This window comes from Diachasma alloeum, unplaced genomic scaffold, assembly GCF_001412515.2.
Source record: "Diachasma alloeum isolate Michigan unplaced genomic scaffold, Dall2.0 Dall_scaffold_01350, whole genome shotgun sequence".
In the NCBI taxonomy this organism is placed as follows: domain Eukaryota; kingdom Metazoa; phylum Arthropoda; class Insecta; order Hymenoptera; family Braconidae; genus Diachasma; species Diachasma alloeum.
The window spans coordinates 50,332-75,257 of NW_021681453.1; the positions used below are offsets into that span (position 1 = coordinate 50,332).

Below are 24,926 nucleotides of genomic sequence, written 5' to 3' on the forward strand. Positions count from 1 at the left end.
TAGTCAATTGTTTTTAGTCTACCGTCAGGTTCTGTATTAGTCACCGTTAATCTGGCGTCCATCAGTGAGACGTCTAGGTAAGATCCTTCCCTTGGCATGGATGGTTCATGGGAGCTATTAAATTCGATTTCAAATTCAATCTCATTGTCTTCTATCCATTTGTTTAGGGCTAACCCTCTTTGGTTAGGGCTGGGATTACCCCAATTTTCGTGTCTGGCATTTAGATCACCTGCTAGTATATAATAAACTTTGGGGTCATTGAGTTTGAGTTCGATAAAAAGTGTTTGGGGTTCTTGCATGAATTCTTTTCTATTATTACCTACACCATAGGCTGCAATGAGGTAGAGTATGTCAGTATTTGTTATGTTAATTTTAATGATGGTTGTTTCTAAACATTTGAAATTGGAGGCTGAAATTGTTGAGATTTTTGATGCTTTGATTGTTTCTTTAATTAAAATTGCCGTCCCACCAGCCATGGCTGATCTATCATCCCTGAATATGTTGTAGTTGTCAAAGTGAGGTTTGTGAGACTCTGCAAGTTTAGTTTCACTTAGAAGTAAGCAGTCTGGGTCATTTCTCTCGATGAATTGTTGTAGTGAGGCCCTACGTTGATTGGTTATAATCGAGTTGACATTTATTGCGAAACATTTAATTTCGTTAACTGTTAGGAATTTCTGGTGGGTTTGGTTTGGTATGTCATGCATTATCAATTTGCATCAGGTTGGCCCCCTCCAACGTTTTCAGGATAATATTAATGTGATTGGAGTGTAGGTCTATAGAGTTTTGTATAGAATTGCATTTGGAGTCGATATTTGAGGTGATTTCTTCTTTAAATGTCTTGAAAAGTTGAGATATGTACAAGAGATTAGTTGGGGGGGTGTTATAGTGAGGTCCAGGTGTTGTCAGAGTGTCTGGGTTACTGTGTTCATGGAATTTAGGGTTTTGAGAGAAGGATTTACCTTGCGATGGTAATGTAGAGACCGTTGAGGTGTCTGGGGGGTTGGAGTTACCGACTGATGAGCTGTAGGATAGGCCAGGGATGGTTTTCTTGAGAATATTCACTTTTGTGATATTTCTTTGATTGGATATTTTCAATTTTTTCAGTTTGACTTTTTCTCTTAGTTCTTTTTGTATTGGGCATCCTCTGTATGAGGCAGGGTGACCTTCTTGGTTACAAATCACGCAAGCAACCTTGGTGGTTTGTGATTGGGAATCATTAGATGTGTCCTTCTCATGATTATTGCGTGGGCATTCGCCTGGCATGTGATCGGTTGTACATTTAACACACCTGTGGGATAATCTGCAGTTTGACGCAGCGTGGCCGAATCTTTGGCAATTTTTGCATTGAATTGATGAATCTTTTTTCTGTTTAATCTTTTCCCATGATACAACTTGGTGTAGGATTCTATCCAATTTTTTAATGTTACTAATTGTACTAGAAGGGGAGAGTTGAACCACAAACATTGGTAACTGTCTTTTAGTTTCGGAGGATTTTTTTGTTTTGAAACGTGTAACTTTAGTAAATTCAACATTTTTTAATTTATTTTCCTCTTTTTTAAGCTCATTGAGAATTTCATGATCAGAATAGTCACCAACCAGGTTTTTTAATAGAATTGTTTGATATTTTAGGTCTTTGGGAGTGAATGAAAAAAATTGAATTTTCTCTTCAGTGAGAAGATTTTTCAGCAGATTAAAGTCATGAGTATTTTCCAATACTAAAGACGTCTTAAAGTCTGTAACTCTTTTAGTGGTGAATTTATCCATAAGTTTGTCAATGACTTTGTCCTTAATTAATTGTATTATGACGTTTGGGGGTTTATTGTGGATTTGAATGGGTGGTGGTTTACCTTTTGAGTTGGGGGGGGTTTCTGTGTGCTGAGGTGCTGCTCTGTTGATGTCGATGTTTTTCCTGTGCTGGATGTTCTCTGCTGTGTTGGATTTCTCTGGGTGTAGAATGTCGTTCAAATTCTTTGATGTTGGGGGGAGAGGGGGATACTCATTAATGTCTAGATGGTTTTTGGGTTCACCATCTGTTGTGTTGACTAGTTGATTCTCGTCATTGTCAGCAATGGCTGGCGTGGGGTTGGCTTTTTGGGTGCTGAGGGCTCTGTCCATGGAGATTTGAAGTTTTGTAATTGTCTCATTCAGGTTGTTAATTGTTGTTTGTTGATTGTTGATGAGGATTTTCATGCTCTTATTTTCTTCCAGTAAATTTTTCATCCACTCTTGGGTTTGTGAGGTGGGTTGGATGTCAGGTTCCATTACGTTTTCATCGATGGTGATGTCACTGATTGAGGAATTATTAGAGTCTGTTTCTTCTGGCTTTGGTCTTTTTATCCCTTTAATTTTGTCCTTGATGTTTGCTTTGGGGATTCTGCTAGGTATTTTCGGTTTGGTTTTGGTTTTGGACCAGCTGATTTGTGATTTTGTCATGACTTTATTGCCCACAATAATTAATTCATTGGGATCATTGGTGATTTTGGTGTGTGCCTTGTTGATACCTTGATTGTCTGGGGTACTTTCCTCAGCGTCCATATCGGGGTCTGGGGACTTCATCCGTTGTTTTTGTTGAAGTAATGTTTATTTAATGTGGATCTGGGGACTGCTTCTCTAATACGTTGAGGCCAGACATCAGATGATTGAAGGCACACCGTGGGCTGAATGCCCAAACGTGGCAGGTTTTTAGGTTAGAATGATGCAGTACTGAATATACACTTTTAATTGTTGATTGGCTTGAAAATATATTGCTTTTCAGTTGTAATACTGCTTTATGTATGAACATATGCACGCTCTGATATTTATTTTTTGTTGATTGTTAAGTAAATTGCGGATTTCATATGAGGCTCTACAGCAAGCTGGTGGCGCTTCGGCTGTAAAACCGGAACTGACGCCCTAACCACTAGTCTACCGCGCAATTCGTAAAAACTCTACTTCAAATCTTCCATATTAATTCCATCTCGGTTTTTTTCGACTTGAATGTTTTATCATTCAGTTGATAGAAATATTAAGTGATTCAACTACAGTTTAATCGGTAAATTAATTCAATAATGAATAATAATAATTATTATTATTAATTACAATAATAATTGTAACAATTAGGATTACTGTTGAATGACGATTCTTCTTCTTTTCGTAATAATTAGCGAGTAACATGTGACTTCAACACCTACAATGTCACCATTTTTTTACGATTACACCCTTAATATTTTACCCTCAAGTTTCCACCCTTACCATTCAACCCTCAGAATGTCAGTCTTATGATTTTTTCGCCCCTTTCCATTATTGCGATTTGACCCTTACAATTTTACTCTTCAGATTTTACCCTTATGATTCCACCCCTATGATTCCATTCTCATCATCTCACCCTTACGACTTAACCCTTACAGTTACACCAACGGCTGGAGCCCAATGACCAAGCTCCGGGCCACCGCTGGCTGAGGCTTGGTTATCGAGCTCCGGCATGCCAATGTCCGGCCAAGGCTGGGCCAGATCTGTCAACCAAGGCTCGGTTACCCGCCCTTCTCCCGAGACTCAAGCCCTGGTCCCCAGGGATGGCCGAACCTCGGTCCAAGCCTGGGCGCCCAGACTTGGCAAGCCCAGGCTTGGGCCAGGCTTGGCCCGTTTCTCCAACACTGGCATTTCGTACGTGGGACCTGGAAAGGTTTTTCCTCAAATGAACTTGTCCCTTGACCTTCGGCGAATACGGTACAGGGGGTTGGGGGGTGAGAAGGGAACGAATCATAAAGACCCCAAAGTGTATACGAGAGAAAAAAAAAATTTGAAATTTGAAATTACGTAGGAAAAGAATTTCTACCTTGCGATAAAAATATCTGAATATCAGATTTCTATCGTAATAAAATCTAATAGAAGAAGTTTTTGCAGCGGCTCGCTACATCCTCTTACATACCTTCACGCGTTGACCACGGTCGCCGAGGAAAAGATGATCGACAGGTGAATGAAACCCATGCGCAGAGAGCCCACCTCTATTGTGTCACGCGTATATTTCGGATTTATTTCATACGGAATTCGACTTCTCTGCGAATTGTGTTATACCTCACTTTAGACCCTCGGTTATGAACCTCTTACTGGATCACAACTTTTCTTTACTTTTGCATATACCTTTAAACATCTTGTAAATATACCGTGATTAATTAACGTAATCGCTTTTGTTAGTGAATTGAATCTTTTCACAACCTGAATTTCTACATTTTCACATTTTTGAAAAAATTGTTTCCTGACAATCATAGAAAGAAACAACTTCGTTCAAGTCGACAACTTTTTTTCAAACAACATTTCAGTTTCGTCGAAAATCTTGCCATTCCCATCCTTTTTCAGATTTTTTATTGTTGAATACATTTTTCTTGGAATTTCTGCAATGAATTTTACCAACATTATTTTATTCAATTTCACACTTGATTCTCGTTGGTCTAACCTCTAATGATCATACGACAACACTGCACATGTGTTCCATATAGCCTTGTAAATTCGGTTCGAGTAGTCACTTGAGCCGACCGTTACCAGACGTCAGGAACGCGTGAATTCAAACCACTCAATATGGCCGTCGTAGCAATCAAGAAGCTTTTAATTTGATTGTTTGCAATTATGTGACTGGAAGCTTATGTTTTTTAGTGGCGCAAACAAACTAGAGCGTATAACGAACAATGTCATATGCTGGTATGATTACGAAAAAACACTAAGACTATGAACTATTTATTTAAAGGTGGAAGTATACAGATTTTATTTACGTAATGTAATAAATTTCATGTATTCTAAAATCATTTTCTCGAAAAAATTCTTGGAATCTAAAGTTGATATTGCACCTAAAAAATACTCTTGGTCTATTCTATAAACTCTGAAGATGATTTTCTCCAGAAAAAATTGCCTGAACTACTTGGATATCCTTGAAGCTGGAAGAAGGTGAGACAAAGTGGAACGATCGTCATCTTCTCAAAACCCAATGTCTCTGTTTTCTTGTTTAGTCTAACGTAAAAAGGAGAAAGGAAATCGATCTCGACATGTCTCGAAAATCTCGAATAAGCATAAGCGTAGAACTGAAACCGAAGCACCACTACATGAGGAGATGAGAAAGCACGTGCGTATCCCACGTACGAAAAAACGAATGGGCCGAGCTTGGCCCAAGCCCGGTGGCCGGTCTGCCGAACTTCGGGACCCGTTCCTCAACCGGGACCGCGCCGGACTTGGTTGAAACCTGGAATGATAACATCGGGCCAGGTCTGGGCGCCCATCTCGGCCCAGCGTTGATTGCCAGTCGTTGGCCAGGCTCAATTAAACATTACTTAATTACATGAATATGATAATATGGGTGATTGAAATACAAGTAATTTAATATTACTCCTCAGCATTCGTAATAGGTTCAACGAGGAAAAAAAATCAATACCGGCATGCGACTGGTGCCGCACTGGCTGCCAAACTGTTCATGGCAATTATCAATAATAACAAAAACAAAATAATTAACATTTTTTAGGATGATTTTTAGTATTGATTGTGCCCTACCTACCAAACCCTAACGCAATCATCGCTGAAAAACCGATTTTGTTAACTTAAAATATTACCCCCTAACGTGGGCTCGAACCCACGACCTCACGACTACTAATCCGACGCCCTAACCACTAGTCTACCGCGCAATTCGTAAAACCTCTACTTCAAATCTTCCATATTAATTCCATCTCGGTTTTTTTCGACTTGAATGTTTTATTATTCAGTTGATAGAAATATTAAGTGATTCAACTACAGTTTAATCGGTAAATTAATTCAATAATGAATAATAATAATTATTATTATTAATTACAATAATAATTGTAACAATTAGGATTACTGTTGAATGACGATTCTTCTTCTTTTCGTAATAATTAGCGAGTAACATGTGACTTCAACACCTACAATGTCACCATTTTTTTACGATTACACCCTTAATATTTTACCCTCAAGTTTCCACCCTTACCATTCAACCCTCAGAATGTCAGTCTTATGATTTTTTCGCCCCTTTCCATTATTGCGATTTGACCCTTACAATTTTACTCTTCAGATTTTACCCTTATGATTCCACCCCTATGATTCCATTCTCATCATCTCACCCTTACGACTTAACCCTTACAGTTACACCAATGGCTGGAGCCCAATGACCAAGCTCCGGGCCACCGCTGGCTGAGGCTTGGTTATCGAGCTCCGGCATGCCAATGTCCGGCCAAGGCTGGGCCAGATCTGTCAACCAAGGCTCGATTACCCGCCCTTCTCCCGAGACTCAAGCCCTGGTCCCCAGGGATGGCCGAACCTCGGTCCAAGCCTGGGCGCCCAGACTTGGCAAGCCCAGGCTTGTGCCAGGCTTGGCCCATTTCTCCAACACTGGCATTTCGTACGTGGGTACTGTCGCCAATTTGAACCATAGATTTTATCTGAAAGTTTCCCAGGATTGACATATTCTGGTGGGTCAGCTCGCTGGTTTGAACTGTTTTTCTGTATTAGCGCAACTCCGGGATCCCAAGTTGCAAAATTTGGCCATACATATGGCCCATGATCTTTCTCATTTGATGCGGTGAAAAATCCAGATGTATTTTGCTGCATTCCCGGATCAGCTGGTGTCATCGCTGTTGGCTTGCTAAGGGAAGCCCTATACCCTACTATTTGTTCGGCGGTTTTCAACCGAAGTGAGATGTCATCAATCGTTGGATATCCCTGTTCTCCAGACTTTTGGTGAGAAGTACGGTTTATGCTAATCATCATGCTTGGCTAAAACTTCTGCTAGTTGCTGGAATGAATGAGACGTTGCAAATTCTTCAATTTTTGATGCCGTCCCGAATCTTGGATCCCTGCTGTTTCCAATGGCAAGCAATCCTCGTCGATTCCCCTATGGGACGGATCGATCACCTCACCAACACATACACGACTTAACTGTATCCAACAGGTTGATCGAACACTTCGTGTCTCTGGAAATCCACATCAGATTAACACGAAATGCACCACATAGTATGAAGTTCACTAATTTCACTCAATGCTACAATAATAAAAGTTTTATCAGTTTCTGATCAGTGTCCAAAACAAAATCCATAACCGCGCTTACACAACACTTGATCAAATCCTCCTTAAGCTTTATCACACAAAACGTCACATAAATTTTCCAAAATATGGGTCGCACTCATCCGTTACATTTGAGTGCCAACGAGTCGGGCGCCAATGTGACGTGAGAGATTTTCTACCTCCCTTAATTGAGTCACCAGTCGACTCCAAAGCTATTGCTCAACTAGCTACGGTCAGAGCTCACGCGGATTTCTCTCAAGATCTAACGTGACGCGACTAGGATAGGATTTGATTAGATATTCTTCGTATAAAACAATCGAGCACCACTGTTACATTAATAATTGACAGTATATTGAATAGATAATTGATAGGTAAAGTATAAAATCAACTGTTAAATGGGCTCGGTTTCGACGCGGATCTACTATAGATTTTTGGCTAGGAGAGGACGTCCGTCCATCTTCAACTCCTGCCGTACTCTGCCCTATTCCAGAGCTTCAAAGTCGTTGCTGACCGAAAATGCTAAATAAGTGTTCTCACGATTTTTCTAACTAACACGGCCATATGTCCATCACTGACAATGGCTAAGACAATCAAACAGCTCCATTCTGAGAAGCTGGACTCAGGTGTCACCGTGAGACTGCTTATTGAGCATTTTGGACTTTTTCTATCTAGAAAATATAAATTGAATAAAATCGACGTGTGAATATCTCCACACGTCACACGAACGATAAAAAAAATTTTGTTTTGCACTAATTATTCGTTTTCAGATCTATATAATCAATCTTCAACGTATGAAAAGTCTCACTCCAATAACCCACGACTTTGAAAACTCATAGTAGTCTGCCTCTTAAACGGTTTAATGTTGTATTTTTATGAAAACAATTCTGCTTCACAATTCTTGAGGTAATATGGGATCAGACCGAAAAAGTCGATGCTGGGCATTTTCATCTCATTTTTTTTTGACTATATAGCTATTAGAGAAACATTTTATTATAAAAAAAGTTGACAAATATTGATAATGGAGAGAGTTATGATTTTTTGAAAATTTGTAGATTTTGCAATGATTTTTGTTGATTCTAAATTGCCCCCAATAACTCCGCAGGGTTTCAAGCTATCACATCGCCCTTCGGCATATTTAAAGAACGTGGAAAACCCTTCAAAATGAGATATCATACATAGCATTCCCTTCACTTTGGGGATTACACGAGAAAACTTTTTTTTTTAAATCGTCAATAACTCAAAAACCAATTTTTTTGTAATCTGAAATTTTCATAAAAAATTGTGACTGACAAGGATGGCAAGAATTTAGGCGCCAAATAGACATTGTCTTTCGCCATAGTTCGGTGGTTATCAATTTCTGCAGTGAGACAAAGTATTGAAAATTGACAGAAAATCGCTATTATTCTACAATTTTTCTCCAAATAAGTGAATATTCAATTAAATATTAGCAAATGGTAGAGGTTATTCATTTTCGAAATGACGCGCTGCGGCGTTTCCCTCTTACGGTAACTAATCTAGGGTGAAATTAATTTGTTCTAGCATACGATCTACGCAATCCATATTTTTTCATGTTTTTGGCATTATTTAACGGCGAAACTTCAATGCTTTTAATTGCATTTTTTTGGCGCCAAATGGAACTAACTCATAAGTTTTATGAATCATGAATTTGTGAAGACTAGATCTGGAAACCACTGAAATCCATGACAAAGTACTCCATCTCCTACCTCTGCCACCCGATTATTTATGTATCATGAGACCATTCCCTTCGCGCTGTTCCTGCGGTTCCCACCAAATGTCAGGATTGTTAATTGCGCATAATTGCTACAGCCTCAGGAATTATGCATAATACATTCCCTCCTATAAAGGAGCACAAAATTGGAAATTTCATGGGAAAAGAAATATTAGTTTACGAGTGTGGTATTTTCTTGAATTGATATTTTTATTCGATTTGAGTCCACGTAATCGGAGAATGAGTTACAAAAAAGAGAACATTAGTCTTGATCTGGACATCTTTCGTGTATTAATTTTTTTAATTTATTCATTTCCTTAGTCAAACAGCTGAGACCAATTACATGACTATTCAGTTACACAGGAATGAGCATAATTACAGAACAATGAGTCTATCAAGACAAAGGTTACTTATAGCGACGTATGTAGACTCACTGATCTATAATAATATAATAGGTTTATGCGACGTTTGAGAGTGAGCAGTCATCCTATGTAGCCTATGTAGCTATGTAGTGCATCCTATGTTATAGATTTTGCACAGCACGATATGCATTTGTGGTTTCCATAGGGATATTTCGGGAAATTTTTTTCTTCTTGGCAAATAGTTTTTTCGTCATTCCGGCCGTAAGGCAGCGCTTTATGAACGCTACGCGCTACGCTACGCGTTTCGTCATGTCTGCCTACGGCCGAAATGACAAAAAATATCATTCGGCATACGGCCTAAAAAAACTTTTCTAGCTCATATGATTGTAACCCTCGCCATCGGCTCGGGCTGCAAACTCATATTCGCCAGAAAAGTTTTTTTCGGCCTAATCACGAAACATACTACAGTAGAGGCTTCGTATAAGATACCTTAGGGACAGTAGGAGAGTGGAAATCCGGGAACCTCTATGCCCCCATTACGCGCGCCCATAGAGAGGAGAAAAATAGGGATCAGCGGGTTTCAAATAAGATACCTCGCTCGTTGCGCCCAAATTGAATGAAATTTTCATTTTCACTGAATGAATATCGAGAACTAATCAATTTATATATGTTCAATGTTTTGAATTTGTATCGCCCGCGTTCGCTTTTTTCTCTAAACATAACCTCGCGTGATAGAATGGCAGCTGATGTTGGGAGATTGTTGGTAGACTCAAGAATAATCACAGGCGAAAAAGTACGATTTTTCGATGGGAAAAGTGAAAAAAAAATCGATGTATATTTCCATTACTTGAAAAAGAGTGAACCCCCCTTAAGGTCATTAGACCTTCATGATGACTTCATTCGTCCCTCCTGTTTGATCCTTAATACCATTTGATCCTTATAACTACTCTCTTACCGTTGAAAAATGACCGGGGCCATAGGTATCTTATAAGAAGCCCACAGAACAAACATTCGGGAGACGATAAAAGTGCCGAGAGTGGGGGTAGTTCTCGAGCGCTCGGAGCGCGAGGTATCTTATAGAGAGGTATCTTATATGAAGCCTCTACAGTATTTTTATAAAAAGATTTTCTCTGGCCCATCACCACCATTTTTCGTCGAATTTGCGCCTTGCAAGGCGCAATCATGATAAATGAATCTAGTCCAGTTAAGAGAAATAAGATTGTGAGGTTTTGGTGTCGATTAGATCATTGTTTTAAACAATGTCATAAATAAATGGCGATAAAAATAAATAGTCATCGATAATTGATTTTACTCTATTCTTGACACTGGAGTGGCAATTCAATTATATCATTTATATCTAAATGATTTATTTGAATAATTTGTTCAGAAAAGAAATTGTAGGATATATCCCTATTGGTCAACCCAAAACTAATGAGGAATGTTTCCGTACCGTCCCTCAATTCTGAATGTAATTCATATATAAGGGGCGGCCACAGAATATAATGTTGCGAAGAATTGTATATTATTTCAATTAATTATATACAATTGTATATATTTCAATTAATTAAAAATTCAATATAATTTGGCACTGAATATTCATGTTTTGATCGAAACAGGCTGCAGGCTAGAAATTCGGAAGGAGCAGAACGAGGATTATTTTGCATAACGTTTCTTTGCACGGAGCAGAGACTCGAGGAAAATATATCCGATGTTTTTTGTCGGTCGAGGGGTGTTTGGAGGATTATTTCTTCAACTCTGATCTTGGCTAATCAGTGTGGTGTGCGGGGTTACGTGTGACCCATTTTACAACAAAGTGGGGAATACCTGTGAGAAAAAGGAAAACCAATTGATAGACGATCGGAGAATTATTAAAAAAATTATAAGAGAAATAATAGACTGACCGGTCATGTCAGAGGTTCAGAAGCAAGAGAGGGGGCTTCTCGCGTGAGGTACGAAGTGACTCGTCGAATCACAAGCGACACATTTCTTCAATTTTCTAAATTTTGTAAATTACTCTAATATTTCCGGGATCGACTAGCACAGGATGTTCGAATAACTTCAACTCATAATATATTCGTACTATTTATAATATATTTATATTCATATTGTAATAATGAACATATGTCCTCTTGAATGAAGAATTATCAGTTCTTCCTTCACATTAACAAGATAGAACATAATAAAATCACTCTATTCTGGAATGCGACATCCCAGAATTTGTGAATTGAGAATGAAATTTTAATTTCAAAGAAAAGTACCATATTTTTACTTTGAAATCTTCCGCCGTGCTTCGATCAAACAACTTGAATAATCATTCCAAGCATTTTATCAGAAGTAATTTGCTTTCATGTAGAACCATGAACACGGTTGCTATAAATTAGTCGGCAAAATTGCGTGTCTTTTTCATTCTGAAACTAACTAAGTAATGAGACATGCAATGTGCATGAAATCTGGCATCTGCTCTGCTCATTAAAATTATTAAAATTCTAGAAGCTCAACTTTGTGATTAACAAAGTAGAAACCGGCAATTATGAAGACAATTATTTGTGCCAGTCAGAATCATAAATCTCGTATTGCAGGTCAATAGCCTTAATTTGCATCCACTGGTGGTAATTTCTATAGATACTCATAACTCTCATGGCTCAACACATATCCCACTAAAATTGAGAATAATAAAGGATAGGACGTAATAAAAGAAAAATCCATTGAAATTCGTATCTTTTCAATTCTGACATCAGTTAGTGATATATGCACGAGATCTGGAATCTGCTCCACCCATTAAAACTAGAATTATTAGAATTTTCCAATCCAAACATTTATCTGATTAACAAAAGTAGAAAACATCAATTATCAAGTCAATTATTTGTGCCGCTCCAGAAGTATAAATCTTATATCAATAGCAAATACTTCTCTCCCTCTTCAATCATTATCTGCGAATGGCAACTGTTCTGAATATGTACTCGAGATTTTCCTGGTTCAACAATTTGTAGGCAGAAATCAATAGTGAAGTCGTAAAACGAGATGAGTCGATTTTACCCATCCCAGAGTTCTCGCTCAACATCTTACAATTAAAGGGAGGTGGCAACATATTCGGACAGGACTCGCTTATGAAAAAATTCCCGAATTCCGTAGAGTTCTATTGAATTTACATTGAACATTCTATTAGTTTCAGCCCGATTCTACTGAAATGTTCAATAGAAAATATTCCACAGGAAAAGTCAACGGAATTCGATTCTTCTATATAACTTATTCTATTGAATTTTCTATAGAATTTCCTCGGCTGAAATTTTCGAAATTTTTTTGGTTGATTAGGAAATGAAAAAATTTGAGCCGAAGAAATTCTACAGAAAATATCTCAATAAAATTGGCCCAAAAATAATAGAAAGTTAATAGAAATCAAAAAGAATTGTCTAGCGGTTTCTCTATTAAATTTTTTCGTGCGTGCTTTTTTGTATTTTCCAATTCTCTTCACAATCGATGTGAAAAAAAGGTTAAATGCTGAAGAACCTATCCGGAAATATAATATGATAGATTATGAGAAATACTAATTTCAAAAAAATCATCCTATTCAAATTCCTGCAATGGACAGATTTTGCAGTTAAAGATGTCCGCCGATTTGGCGAATTTCTGATAATGAAGAAAAATTTATTCTTGTTGCTTTGATCTAATGCAATAAACGAATTTTCCTTATGCACTGGCTCTCATCGGATTTGTTTTCAAATTGATAATGCAGGAAAATTCTAAAAATCGAAATAAAAATAGAGATTTATGTGGAAAAATATACTGCATCCAATGACCAAACAAAAACTCGGGATTCCTTGGTAGATAATCAAGATATTAAAAACTTTAATCCTCTGATAACCTCATGCTAATCCGGTGCATATTGTCAATTTTATATTTCTAAATAGTGAACTCGGGTTGGTGCCCCGAGTGAAAATTTGAATTCTTCTTTCATTTTCTATAGATCTTTTTTTGTCGAATATTAAAAGAGTATCATCAACTTTATTCTTTAATTAGGTCCTGATTTTGAAGAAAATTGTTCATTTTCTTTTGATTTTCCATAATTGTGGTTATTTCTCGTTTCGCAGACATGGAGGATAAATAGGAGTAACTTATGCAGGAGTAACTTCGAGAACAAATATAGGTTTAAAAGAAAAAGAGTTTGTAAAGGGTTAAGGTATATCCCACGACAATACCATCGAAAAGGTAGTCCCTATGGATTTCCTGAAAAAATTCTAAACGACTTAATTTACTGCATTCTCATAAGTTCTTGATTTTTCCTATCCTCATATATTGTTGTTGCAGGCAACAGGCATAACTGTTTGAATAGAATAAAAAATTATTTGTTAATTAATTGTTTGAATCTAATAAGAAATGCTTTCACGAAATTTCCATTTTTTAGTGTTGAATATCGCAGAAACTATGTAGTACAAAATTTTATAAAAAATTAACCGTATTCGGAATTTATCAATCTATCAGCTTTTTAACCCTAGATTGGTCACCGTATATGCGGGAAACCCCGCCGCGCGTCATTTTTCTTTAATTACAATTGACTGGCTAACCGGAAAAATTAAAAAAAAAATTGACTTTGTCAATTGAAGTAGGGGCGGGTAGGGCAAAACGGACCCCTAGGGAAAAACGGACCACTGACCGAAAATTGGTAATTTTTGCTTTTTTCATTTCCTTCAAATGAGCAGCACTAAATGTGTTGAATTAAAAGCGAGTCTCTTGGATCGTAAACGTCACAGGGGTTTTATAGACAACAAGTTTCGTTGAACCGCAATTTGATCAGATTTGCTAATCACCTCAAACCACAAATGACTTCGAATTTGCTCCATGCGGAAGCAAAAACAAAAATTATCAATTTTCTGTCAGTGGTCCGTTTTGCCCTAGGAGTCCGGTTTGCCCGCTTGGTCCGTTTTTCCCTACCCTCTCCTATCTAAAAAATTATAGTAGTTTTTAGAACAACATATTTCCCAAAATTCCTAAAGAAAACAAATTATTTCGGACAGATGAATTATTTTTTCCCATGTTAAATAAAATTGACCATTACACGACATTGCCGGAAACTCGCTAAACGCGCCCGGGCAGGGTAAAGTGAATTCGGCAACGCTAAAACCTAAATAACACGACGGAGAATCCCCGCACAGGTGACCAAAGTCACAGGCTCGCGTTTGGTGACCAGATTAGGGTTAAAAACATTGTAAGAACCATTTATGTCACACGGCGATAAAAGTATTATCTGACGAATGTGATTGTAATAGTCGCCTTCGGCTCGGATTATAAAGCCACATTCGCCAGATAATGTCTTTTATCGCCTGATGACATAATCTACTATTTCTCACAAGATGGAAAAATCGAGTTCAAGGGGACCCTAAACCCCCGTTTGGCCTATGCCTCGCGTCTTAGAAGTCCGCATTTCGTTATTTATTGTCTCCTAAACTATGTGGTACAGTTAGTTAATTTTTTTTCAATAGCCGGGGACTATTATAAACATTATCTATAAAAAACATGGGGACAGTCTCAATAAAAACGTGTTTTCTGATACCTTAAGTCGCCTTGCAGGCCATAAATTTTCGTCAATTATTTAAAGTGATGTGATTAGTGTCGACGTTTCGACCTCAAATTACGAGGTTCTCATCAGGACATCATTTACCAAATTTCTAATTTATCTTCAAAAAAAAAAAACAAATGATTTTTGCCAAGTTTAAAATGTGAAATGTCCAAAAACTTAGGATCAAATGAGGCTGACATTTTTGGCAACTTGAAGGGAATAATTCTGTCCATTCAATTGGAAGAAAATCCAAATTTTGAGGTTCTAAATTTTGTTGTGCAGAACATCTATTAAACTACCCACATCTCTCAGCCTGTCCACCTGATATTGATATATCCCTACATCAACGATGTCCTCTTGCGTGACATAACGCACTACTCCACACTCCAAGGATAAACTGCCGTTTGAATAATTCAATATTTGCCGGTGCAACAGATTCATACTCTGCCGGAATAATTGCTTCCTTTCAGACGCCTGTATTAACTCACACGCGTTACTGAGGAAATGGTGATGCCTCAAAGCCAAGGATTCATACTGAATTCCAAAGTGGAGGCTAAGTTTATTGGGGATGTCGTTATTACTGTAAATTTGTAGTGACTGGTGATATTAACCAGCAGATATGAACGCTTCGCTGCACCTGTTGAGTGCAACCTACAAGGAGATGCACAATTAAGTGAATAAACAGGGGCAAAGCATGCCAAAGAGTCATCAAAGTACACCTAATTAAATTTGAATGTATTAATTCTCGTGATAAGTACCTAATAAATAGGATAAAATCCTCTGAAACTCGAATCACTTAATGTACATTCTGGACGATCCACCGGATCGCGATGACATTCTCTTTCTAATGTTTGTAGGAACAATGGACATTCAAAATAACCACTTCTTGACTACTTTAGTGTATCATGTTTTGTGTATGAGACGCTGTTTATTCTAGTTGGATTTATTCTCTACTCACTTTTGTACTCAAGTACCGTACCAAATGCATGAGGCGGAATGAATAGACCATCGAACACCTACGCTAATATGAAGTTTCGTAATGTTAGATTGTGTGAAGAGGCTTCTCTCAGACAAATAGCCTTCTTACTCCACCTTTGAGTCAGCTTTCTTTCTGATAAGTTTGATATTGACACGCGCATGGATACTAAATAGAGCGTTGATTATAAATAAATGAGACAAAAAAATACGTCTATGAAAAACAGAAACAAGTCGACAATAAGCTCCTGGAGGCGAAAATAATCGATAAAATGACGATGTGTGACTTTTTAGAAAAAAAGATTTTTGGATGAATTGCTCTATACCAGGATGCATTGAATCGATGGACACAAAATTTGATACACAAGTGTGACTCAATAATACTAATTATTAGCCAGAATCCCAGATGTTTCTTCCAAGTTTTACGCGTATTAGGGAACGCCACATTAACTCTCAATTGAAAAAATTAGAAAAACGCGAATATCTCGAATACTTTGTATGAACGGGTATTCCTATTTTTACCCCCGACGTCAAACCAAAGGGAGGGGGATGTGCTTTCGACACTCGGTAGCCTAACTCTGCACCGTCATTGTCCAGACGAAACTACATGAAAAACGATTCGGAAAAATGAGTTTTTGTATTAGAAATGATGAAAACACTCCAAGGAATCGAACTACGAAGGCCTTTTATTGAGACAAATGAAGACGTACCTATCAAAAAAGATTTTTTTCTCAGTGTAATGACTGGGGATATTTAATCAGATATATTACGGTGTCTTCTTCATAATATCTGATAATCTTCAGTAATTTTTTTTTTCTCTGTGAACAACATTTTGCAATAAGTCAGTGTACATAGATCACCTCGCCAAATGGACGAGAACAGATTTTTGGGAAAAATTGTAATCGGCGATGAGAAATAGACTCATTACGACACTCTGAAAAGTAGAAAAGCGTTCGGTTGACCTCGGATAACCAATGACATCTACGTAAAACCTAGCCCTCACGCACGAAAAAATTTAATAAAAGAATCTAACGAATTCGCTAGATAATTTTATTGGATTTCTGTTGAGCTTTCTATTAGTTTTTGACGAATTCTATCTAAAAGTTTAAGAGAAAAAGTTGATAACATTCGATTTGTCTATATGATTTATTCTATTGAGATAATAATATTTACACCAGATTTGATCTAGATGCAATTAATTATATGAATGGTTTTTGTTCAACAGGTTGCTTGAGTGGGCCTGAAAAAACAGTGAATACCGGTAGCTGCAGTAATGCCAACTTATCACAATGCGAGTGGTGGTTACCCAAATGTATCAGCGCCAACTCGGCAGGGGAAGGTTGATGGAAACCAAAATCATCATACAATATCATCGAACGTAACGGCCCATTCCATAATACAAAACGCAATTCAGTCGTTGCAGTCGATTCAATCAATGCACTCCACCATTCCCTCGATACCCACAAATAACTTGACTGGATCCAACAATATGCTGCCACATCCAGTTTCACCGATTATGACAACCCATTCGCCTGTCACATCGCAGAATGTACAAACCCATATGAGTCCTGTTACTTCACCAGTTATTTTAACACCAAATGCCGTACCCAATTCAAGTAACTTAACAGCATTGTCGGCTAGTACGAGACACGAAGTTAAACTTAATGCTATGCCGTAAGTTTTTATAGTTCATTTAGAAAATTCACTCTGTTGTGTGATGAGATTAGGGAATTCACTGAAATATTTGGAATTGAGTGATTAGAGCTGTTCAAAATCTATTTGGAAATGTTCTGGGGAAACATGTTGAAGAAATTTTCAAATTAAAGCTCGACTCCATTATCTGCCGAACGTTATCTAGATTGCCCCGTCATAAGAAGAATGGATAAAATGAAATTAATCTAATTGTAAAGACGGAAATGGAAATAAAATAAAATAAAATAGTATGACTTCATCAAATTCTAATATTTACATAAATACCATAACATAAAGAACAGGATCAAGATTTTGTATTGCACAAAATCTATAACGTTGCGAGGCCTTTTACATGCGCACCGGCTACATATTAATTACAACAAAACTTAATTTTTAAAAGTCTACACACTTGTTTTATCACATTGGGACTAACATTTATCTTCTTAATCATATTCACCATAACAATCTATACTTCTTATCGTTCTTCTTCTTTCGCTTGCCTCCAAGCTTGACAGTCACAACATAAGGAACATTTTTTTTACAGATGGTTTCATGGGAAAATTTCACGAGAAACAGCAGAAAGACTTCTACGACCTCGTGAGGACGGTCTGTTTCTAGTCAGAGAATCGACGAATTTCCCAGGCGATTACACGCTGTGCGTGTGTTTCCAGGGAAGAGTCCAGCATTACCGAGTAAAATACAAAAACAATCAATTAACAATTGACGACGAAGAGTTCTTTGAGAATCTGGCACTACTTGTGGAGCATTACGAGCAAGATGCAGACGGTTTATGCACACAATTAACTAAATCCCTGCCAAAACAGGGGAAGCAGGATTTTTGCGTCGATCCTAAGGCGTTTATCGAGGCCGGATGGGTCATACAAACGCATGAACTTGAGTTACGTGAGTGCATAGGCAAGGGCGAGTTTGGGGATGTTTTACTCGGAGTTTATCGGGGTGAACGTGTAGCAGTTAAAATGTTGAAGGACAATAGTGAAGCAGCACAAAGGTTTCTCGCCGAAGCAAGTTTAATGACATCACTCATACATGACAATCTGGTTAAATTACTCGGCCTTGTATTTAATAATCAACATATGTACCTGGTTACTGAATACATGAGCAAAGGATCGCTCGTTGATTATTTAAGATCAAGGGGAAGACTGCACGTTACCAAAAAGGATCAGATTAATTTTACATAGTAAGTTTGAAATTTAATTTAGTACATGTGTGAGTGGAGCGGGATCATGATATCAGAGAAGTCTTTGGGGTAATTACTTTAGAACTCCTGGAGGAGTTGAATTACAATTCAATGGGGGTTTAGTTTTGACGTTAGTTTGTGATACCCAGAGGAGGTTTCTCATTTTCATGTCTAGGAATTGGAAATGAGAATTCTTCCATTTCATTTGAAAAGTATCTTGAAAGTCAGGAAATGGAGAAAATTTTTCGAGGAGCAGAGGGAAATTTGCGAAGAAAGCCCTGAGGAAAAAATCATTAGTTTGATTTAATTCCAATGTTTTTTCAAAAAGCTGATTGTTTTGATGATTTACCAAACGGAGTCATTGACCTTTTTATTAACGGCTTTTATGAATATCCTTGAGTATGAGTGATACCTGAAAGAATATGTGAAAAAACGGTTTTTCTTTTACATTTTCAATTTCATTTCTTATTTCATATAGACCCAGCAGCACAAGCCCAATTACAGAATCTAATTACATATTATATATATAATTGAACAATAAAGTCAATAACATCGTAAAATCGAAAAGTACTCATACGGAAAACATTCATTACAATTGGTAATTTTTTATAAGTTATTGGACTATATATCCTATCTGAATAACATTATAAGATATATTTTTTTTTGGAAGGCCACGTGAGATCTTGGAAAAAAGCCCTAGGCAAATTTCGCCATCTGCTTTAGAATCAGGGATTGTTATTAACCGCTCATCTAGAAGTTGACTTATTCTTCTTTATGATATCCTAGTACCGTTCATATAAAACAAAACAAAAAGAAATTGTTGAATTTTAAAAAATCTCATTTTTTTGGCATGGAATAATTTCTGATAAAACTTGGCATATGAAAAAATCGATTATAATTTTTGAATTGTGAAATTATAATTCATAAAATAGAAATAGCTGATAATTCTAACAAAATACTGTTCCCCGGCTATCATAGGAATCTTCTTCAAAGAGTGGTTTTAGGGCCGGGTGGATTATCTTAACGTGATCTTGGTTGTTTTTTTTATTTTGATAATCTGAAATGATCTCCAATTGCTATTCAGTTCTACATAGCCCTGAAGTCTCTAAAAATTATAATTGTACAATTAAAAAAACGTTGACAAAAAGCTGAACATTTTCAAAGAGCGTTTTTGAATAATATTGGAAAATAAACCCAATCGGGAGGAAATTGCAAATTAATAATTTGATGTATCTATTGGCTGTTAGGTCATCATTTGTCACAGTAGTCAATGGCTGTCAGTTCCTTAGTTGCCATGATAAATTATTTATTCACTATTTCCTCTCTATTGGACTCATTTCTTAGTCTCTATTAAAACCGCTCTTTGAAAATGTTCAGTTTTTTTTCTACTTTTTTTGATTGTACAATCATAATTTTTAGGGACTCTTGCGTGATGTAAAATCCAATGGAAATTGTGATATATTTTACATTATGAAGATGGAGAAGCAATCAAGATAACGTTTGAAAGATAATCCGTCCGGGCCTTAAAACAAATTAAATTTAGATTTTTAAAGTTTGAATAATAAAATCATTGGAAAATATTCGATAACCTGGGGTTTTAAGTAAAAGTTCTGATGTTTAACTACAAATATTGGGAAGGATTTTAATAAAATAAATAAACAAAGTACTCCAATATCCTCAGAACTTCACTATTGATTCGTTTCATTATCCTTTGAACTTCTTCCTTTTTACACGACATGAGAATATTACCTTCAATCCGAATCTGCACGTATGAAGAAAATTCCTATAAAAATCTAATAAAATCGTTAGAAAATTCTATTGAATTTCTACTATTTTTTGGCCGATTCTATTGAAAAATTTCGCAGCTTATCGGTGCTTTTTTCAATAGAAATGTTCAATAGAAAAAAATTTACAACAAAAATCAATGAAATTCGATTATTCTAAGCTGCTAATTCTATAGATGCATTTTTTATATAAATTTCGCGCCTCTAATTTCCCAAGTTTTCTCGTTTGATTTTTGTGAATGAAAAGAGGAGGAAAAAACTGAGAAAATTCATGTCCTGAAATTTTTATAGAAAGTACGGATTTATCGAAAATATCTCAATAGAAAAAGTTGTGAAGAATTATGAAATTTTACTAAATTTTTTGTAAAATAATCCGTATTTTAGCTGAGATGATTATTATTTGAATGAAAAATTGAAGGGATGATGAAAATTGTAAATCCGTCACCTTGCAATATTTAATTTATTTTAGTTATCAATATCGATGATTTTCTTTCAAACAAAATTACAAAATTTTAATACATGAATTCTATTTCTAAGTCATAATGTAAATAATTGTAAGGTTTATCGATCTTAATCAAGACAAATTGTTATTTAAACTTATCATTAATTCAATTACTTAATACTTTAAATAAATAAATGGTAGAAATAATAGACTGATCGGTCATGTCAGAGGTTGAGAAACAAGAGAACAAGGTTTCTTACGTGAGTTACAAGCGACGCGTATCGTCAATTTTCTAACTCATCACATTTCTTTATAAAAGTTTCCGTTAAATATTTTCTATTGAAAAAAATGCGCAGAAAAGCTGTGAAATTTTCAAGTAGAATCAACGGAAAACTAATAGAAAATCAATGGAAATCCAATAGAATTTTCCATCGAATTCGTTAGGTTTTCAGATTCTCGATTGTGCTATCACTCCTTCATTACATTTAACGAACGTTGCAATCCTTTTACAAAATATTAAATTTTTCTTCAACTGATTTTTTCATGATTACAGTGATACATGTGCTGGAATGGCCTATTTAGAGTCTCGCCACGTCGTCCACCGTGATCTCGCTGCTAGGAACGTTCTCGTAGCTGAAGACAACTCAGCAAAAGTATCGGATTTTGGTTTAGCACGAGATGAAAATTTTTCACTAGATGGTGGCAAACTTCCTATTAAGTGGACTGCTCCGGAGGCTCTAAAACAAAATGTAAATACTATCCCCCATTCATCAAGACTCACTAATTAGTTAATTCAATCTCCCATTTAACACAAGTGAATGTAATTTCCATAATTGCAGAAATTTTCGAATAAATCCGACATGTGGAGCTTTGGAATTCTACTGTGGGAAATTTATTCCTTCGGCCGAGTACCTTACCCGAGAATAGTACGTATTACCATTCCGTTATTGTTAAAATCATAAACATTATGACACAGAAAAGTGGAAAATAATAATTCATTTAATCTTCAGCCATTGGCAGACGTCGTTAAGTGCGTGGAGAAAGGATATAAAATGGAACCACCGGATGGATGTCCCTCTGAAGTTTATGACATAATGAAACAGGTATAAATTCTCTTGAGATATTTCCCTCGAACGTATAAAGTACGGAATAGGGGAAAATTATATTTACTAATAGCATTCTCTTTGGTTTTATGTTGAAAATAGGCTTGGGATTTACAACCGGAGAGGAGACCATCGTTTCATGATATTAAAGTTAAACTCGGTTTTCTGAAGGCTGAGTACACCAAATATGCAAATTAAACAAAGCTACTTATGCCATGTGGGTTTTTTCTATTATGCAGAAGCGACATATGAGCACTTCGTCCTCTGGAATAGTTTGAATGAAGGGGAGAATATATTAGAAAATTTCAATTTTCAATGGCTTTACTAGGGTAATCTGACCAATGAGCAGAAGGTTCCATCTTTTATTAACGATTTCAATGATGATTTAGGTGAGATTTGAAAGATATCTCACATTTCCTTACTTTTATAATCAGGATATCGAAGTACTTTGAATATTTTTCTTTGGTTGAAATCCTTTCCTAGATTTTTAGATAAACATTGGAGCTTACATTTAAGCCTCATTTGACCTCAGTTATTATATGAGCATGTTGCAATGACTTTATTATTAAAATATTGAAGGTCAAAATTTGATTTTTCGTTATGAATATTTGGAAAATATTTTTAAAATCTAGAAAAAATTGAAAGTTGAAGTTTGGAGGAATATTTATGGAACAATGAATTTTTTTTTCTAATTTTCTCACGCAATTTCATTGATAAATTTCGTACTAAAATGTAAAGGGTTCTTGAATATCTTCAACTTTTATATTTTTCAATTATAGCTTTAGTTTAATATCTAATCCATCTAATTTAAATCTTCCAAAGAACGCGAAATTTTACTGAACCATCTATTTATAGGTCAGATTAATCGGTTCTTTAGGAAAAACTGAGGCAAAAATTTACCGCAAAATTCTCACGGACGTGCTTTCGTTTATCGTATTCATTATCAATTTAGTCTGGTAATTCGAGAATCGTCCGTCACATTGTTTTCTCTTTTCATTCATTCATAATATCCAACAACCATGTTACCTATGTCGATTGTGCCTTTGTTCACGTAGATATTTTTTTATCAGAATGAATATTCAAAACTCGTACTTTACCAAATTTGATGAAAACCCCACAAGACTGGTGACTCAATTGTTCGAAAATTTTCATTAACATGTGTTAACAATTTTTGAAAATAATAGAAATAAGAATGATAACACGGTATTAAATTAACAAATTTTTACAAGACAAAATTTTGAATTTTTAAAAGGATATATCATCACACAAGACTGTTTCAAAATTATGGTTTTATGTAGTTTCTATGGTCTATTGCATGGATATGTTTTGATGGTAACTTGTCGTCACGATGTGGTTATTCCTAGAGCACAAACTACAATCCTTCAAATCTATGCACAAAAAAATCAATTTTAATCACTTAAAAGACAAACAAATTGATAAGTAGTGTAGTCTCATGCTCAAAAGTCGTACGTTTTTATTTTATAATTTCATTCATTACTTCACGTAGATCTGCTGCTTCAGCCGAAATCGGTATGAAGTAGAAACGAAAAGAAATTAATACTGTAAGTTTCATTTTTTTTATCAAAGAATATACAATAGTTAAATTTTTAAGCGTTACTAAAATTCAATTGGTGGAGTAATTAAGATACAGAAGAACTCCCATTGATCCCGAGGTATTTGTCATAATTATCAACAGTGTATATTGAAATGTAAATAATTTTGTACATAATTATAATTTTAAATCCGGAATTAGTGAAATTCCAGGAGAGGGAAGTGAAAGAAAAACGTTAAAAAGTGATTAGAGATTTAAAACAAATGTTCATATACTCGTTTAAAGTTCTAAAGCTACCTATAATGCATTTTATGCGATAGTAAACGATTGAAAGAAGATGAGAAAACAGTTCTGCGGTCGCTTTGGGTATTTGCCAGCCCAAAGATACCAAATAGAAGTGATCGAAAACTGCTTTCAGTTTTTGATGACAGATTGAAATTTCCTTGAACCCTTTTGTTTTTTCATTAGATGAGAGTAAAAATATTAATGTCATTGTGCAGCTATGGTTCAAGATGCTTAATATACCAACGAGATATTTTGTTCAAACTTCAGTCCACTGAACTTTTAACAAAAGAAATGAATAAAAAAAAGTAACTGTGACTCTGTGTTGCCATTGTGGTTTGGATTTAAAGGTAGATGTAGATGAACGTGTACATTTATACTTTGATATCAAATATTCACTGACAATGATAATATTTATCAAAAAAAAATTGTGCTTAGAAAATCGTCGAGCATTTTTTTTTCTCCCACGCAATGAAGAATATTTGTATTCATATTAGTGATATTATTTCATGACAAAACTTTGTTCGAAAACTCGAAATTTAATAGTGTAACACAGAGTCAGAATTTTTTATATATTGAAAGAGGAAGATATTTATTTTGGTATTTAAAGCGCGACGAGTAACATGTTCCCAACTGCGTTGTTTTAAAGCGTAGTGATGAGAGAGAAAATTTCCATTTCAATCTTCAATTGTAATCCTGAATCCATTAGATCTTAAGAAATTTAATATATATTAAAATCGAATACGCAAATATATAATTGAATTGAAGCAATAACAAGTTTTCATTCATTACGTTTTTATTTTTCTATTTCCATTTACCTTAATGACCTTAATTAGAAACTTCATTAATGATATTATTGATTCTTCACCTCCTCGCCCCTCCCCAAATCATTGCTGTTCATTAATATTGCTCATTAACTTTTTGCGTATGATGAGGCACTCCGTTTACCATGAAAAATGCCCATAAATAATGGAACTGCATTTTTAAGCGTCTCCATAATCCTTGACATCGGAAACCGACTTCATTCCGATGGAAATAAGAATAAATGGGCTTCAATATTCAGCTTTTACGTGATCTATAAAAAGGGAAGATATAAAATACTTCATAATTGCCAACCGCAGCAGATAAATTGATGTTTTATTGCGAATGTCAGCTCGGCGGTCCGCACAATTTGATTACTTCTCTCGCTGACTGAAAAGCGGCTCATCGTATTCCATC

The 24,926-nt window shown here is 35.9% G+C and overlaps 1 protein-coding gene across 1 annotated transcript in view; it reads left to right on the top strand.

The window, feature by feature from the left end:
• The window catches only part of LOC107046393 (tyrosine-protein kinase CSK), a 55,931-nt gene extending 31,452 nt beyond the window's left edge, over window positions 1-24,479 (top strand). The window contains exons 3-8 of the mRNA XM_015269004.1: window positions 16,881-17,329; window positions 17,892-18,545; window positions 21,325-21,520; window positions 21,611-21,697; window positions 21,782-21,874; window positions 21,977-24,479. Of these exons, the coding sequence (XP_015124490.1) occupies window positions 16,929-17,329; window positions 17,892-18,545; window positions 21,325-21,520; window positions 21,611-21,697; window positions 21,782-21,874; window positions 21,977-22,072 (1,527 nt within the window). The 5' untranslated portion in view covers window positions 16,881-16,928 and the 3' untranslated portion in view covers window positions 22,073-24,479. The remainder of the gene's footprint in view (window positions 1-16,880; window positions 17,330-17,891; window positions 18,546-21,324; window positions 21,521-21,610; window positions 21,698-21,781; window positions 21,875-21,976) is intronic.
• The last annotated feature ends 447 nt before the right edge of the window (window positions 24,480-24,926 follow it).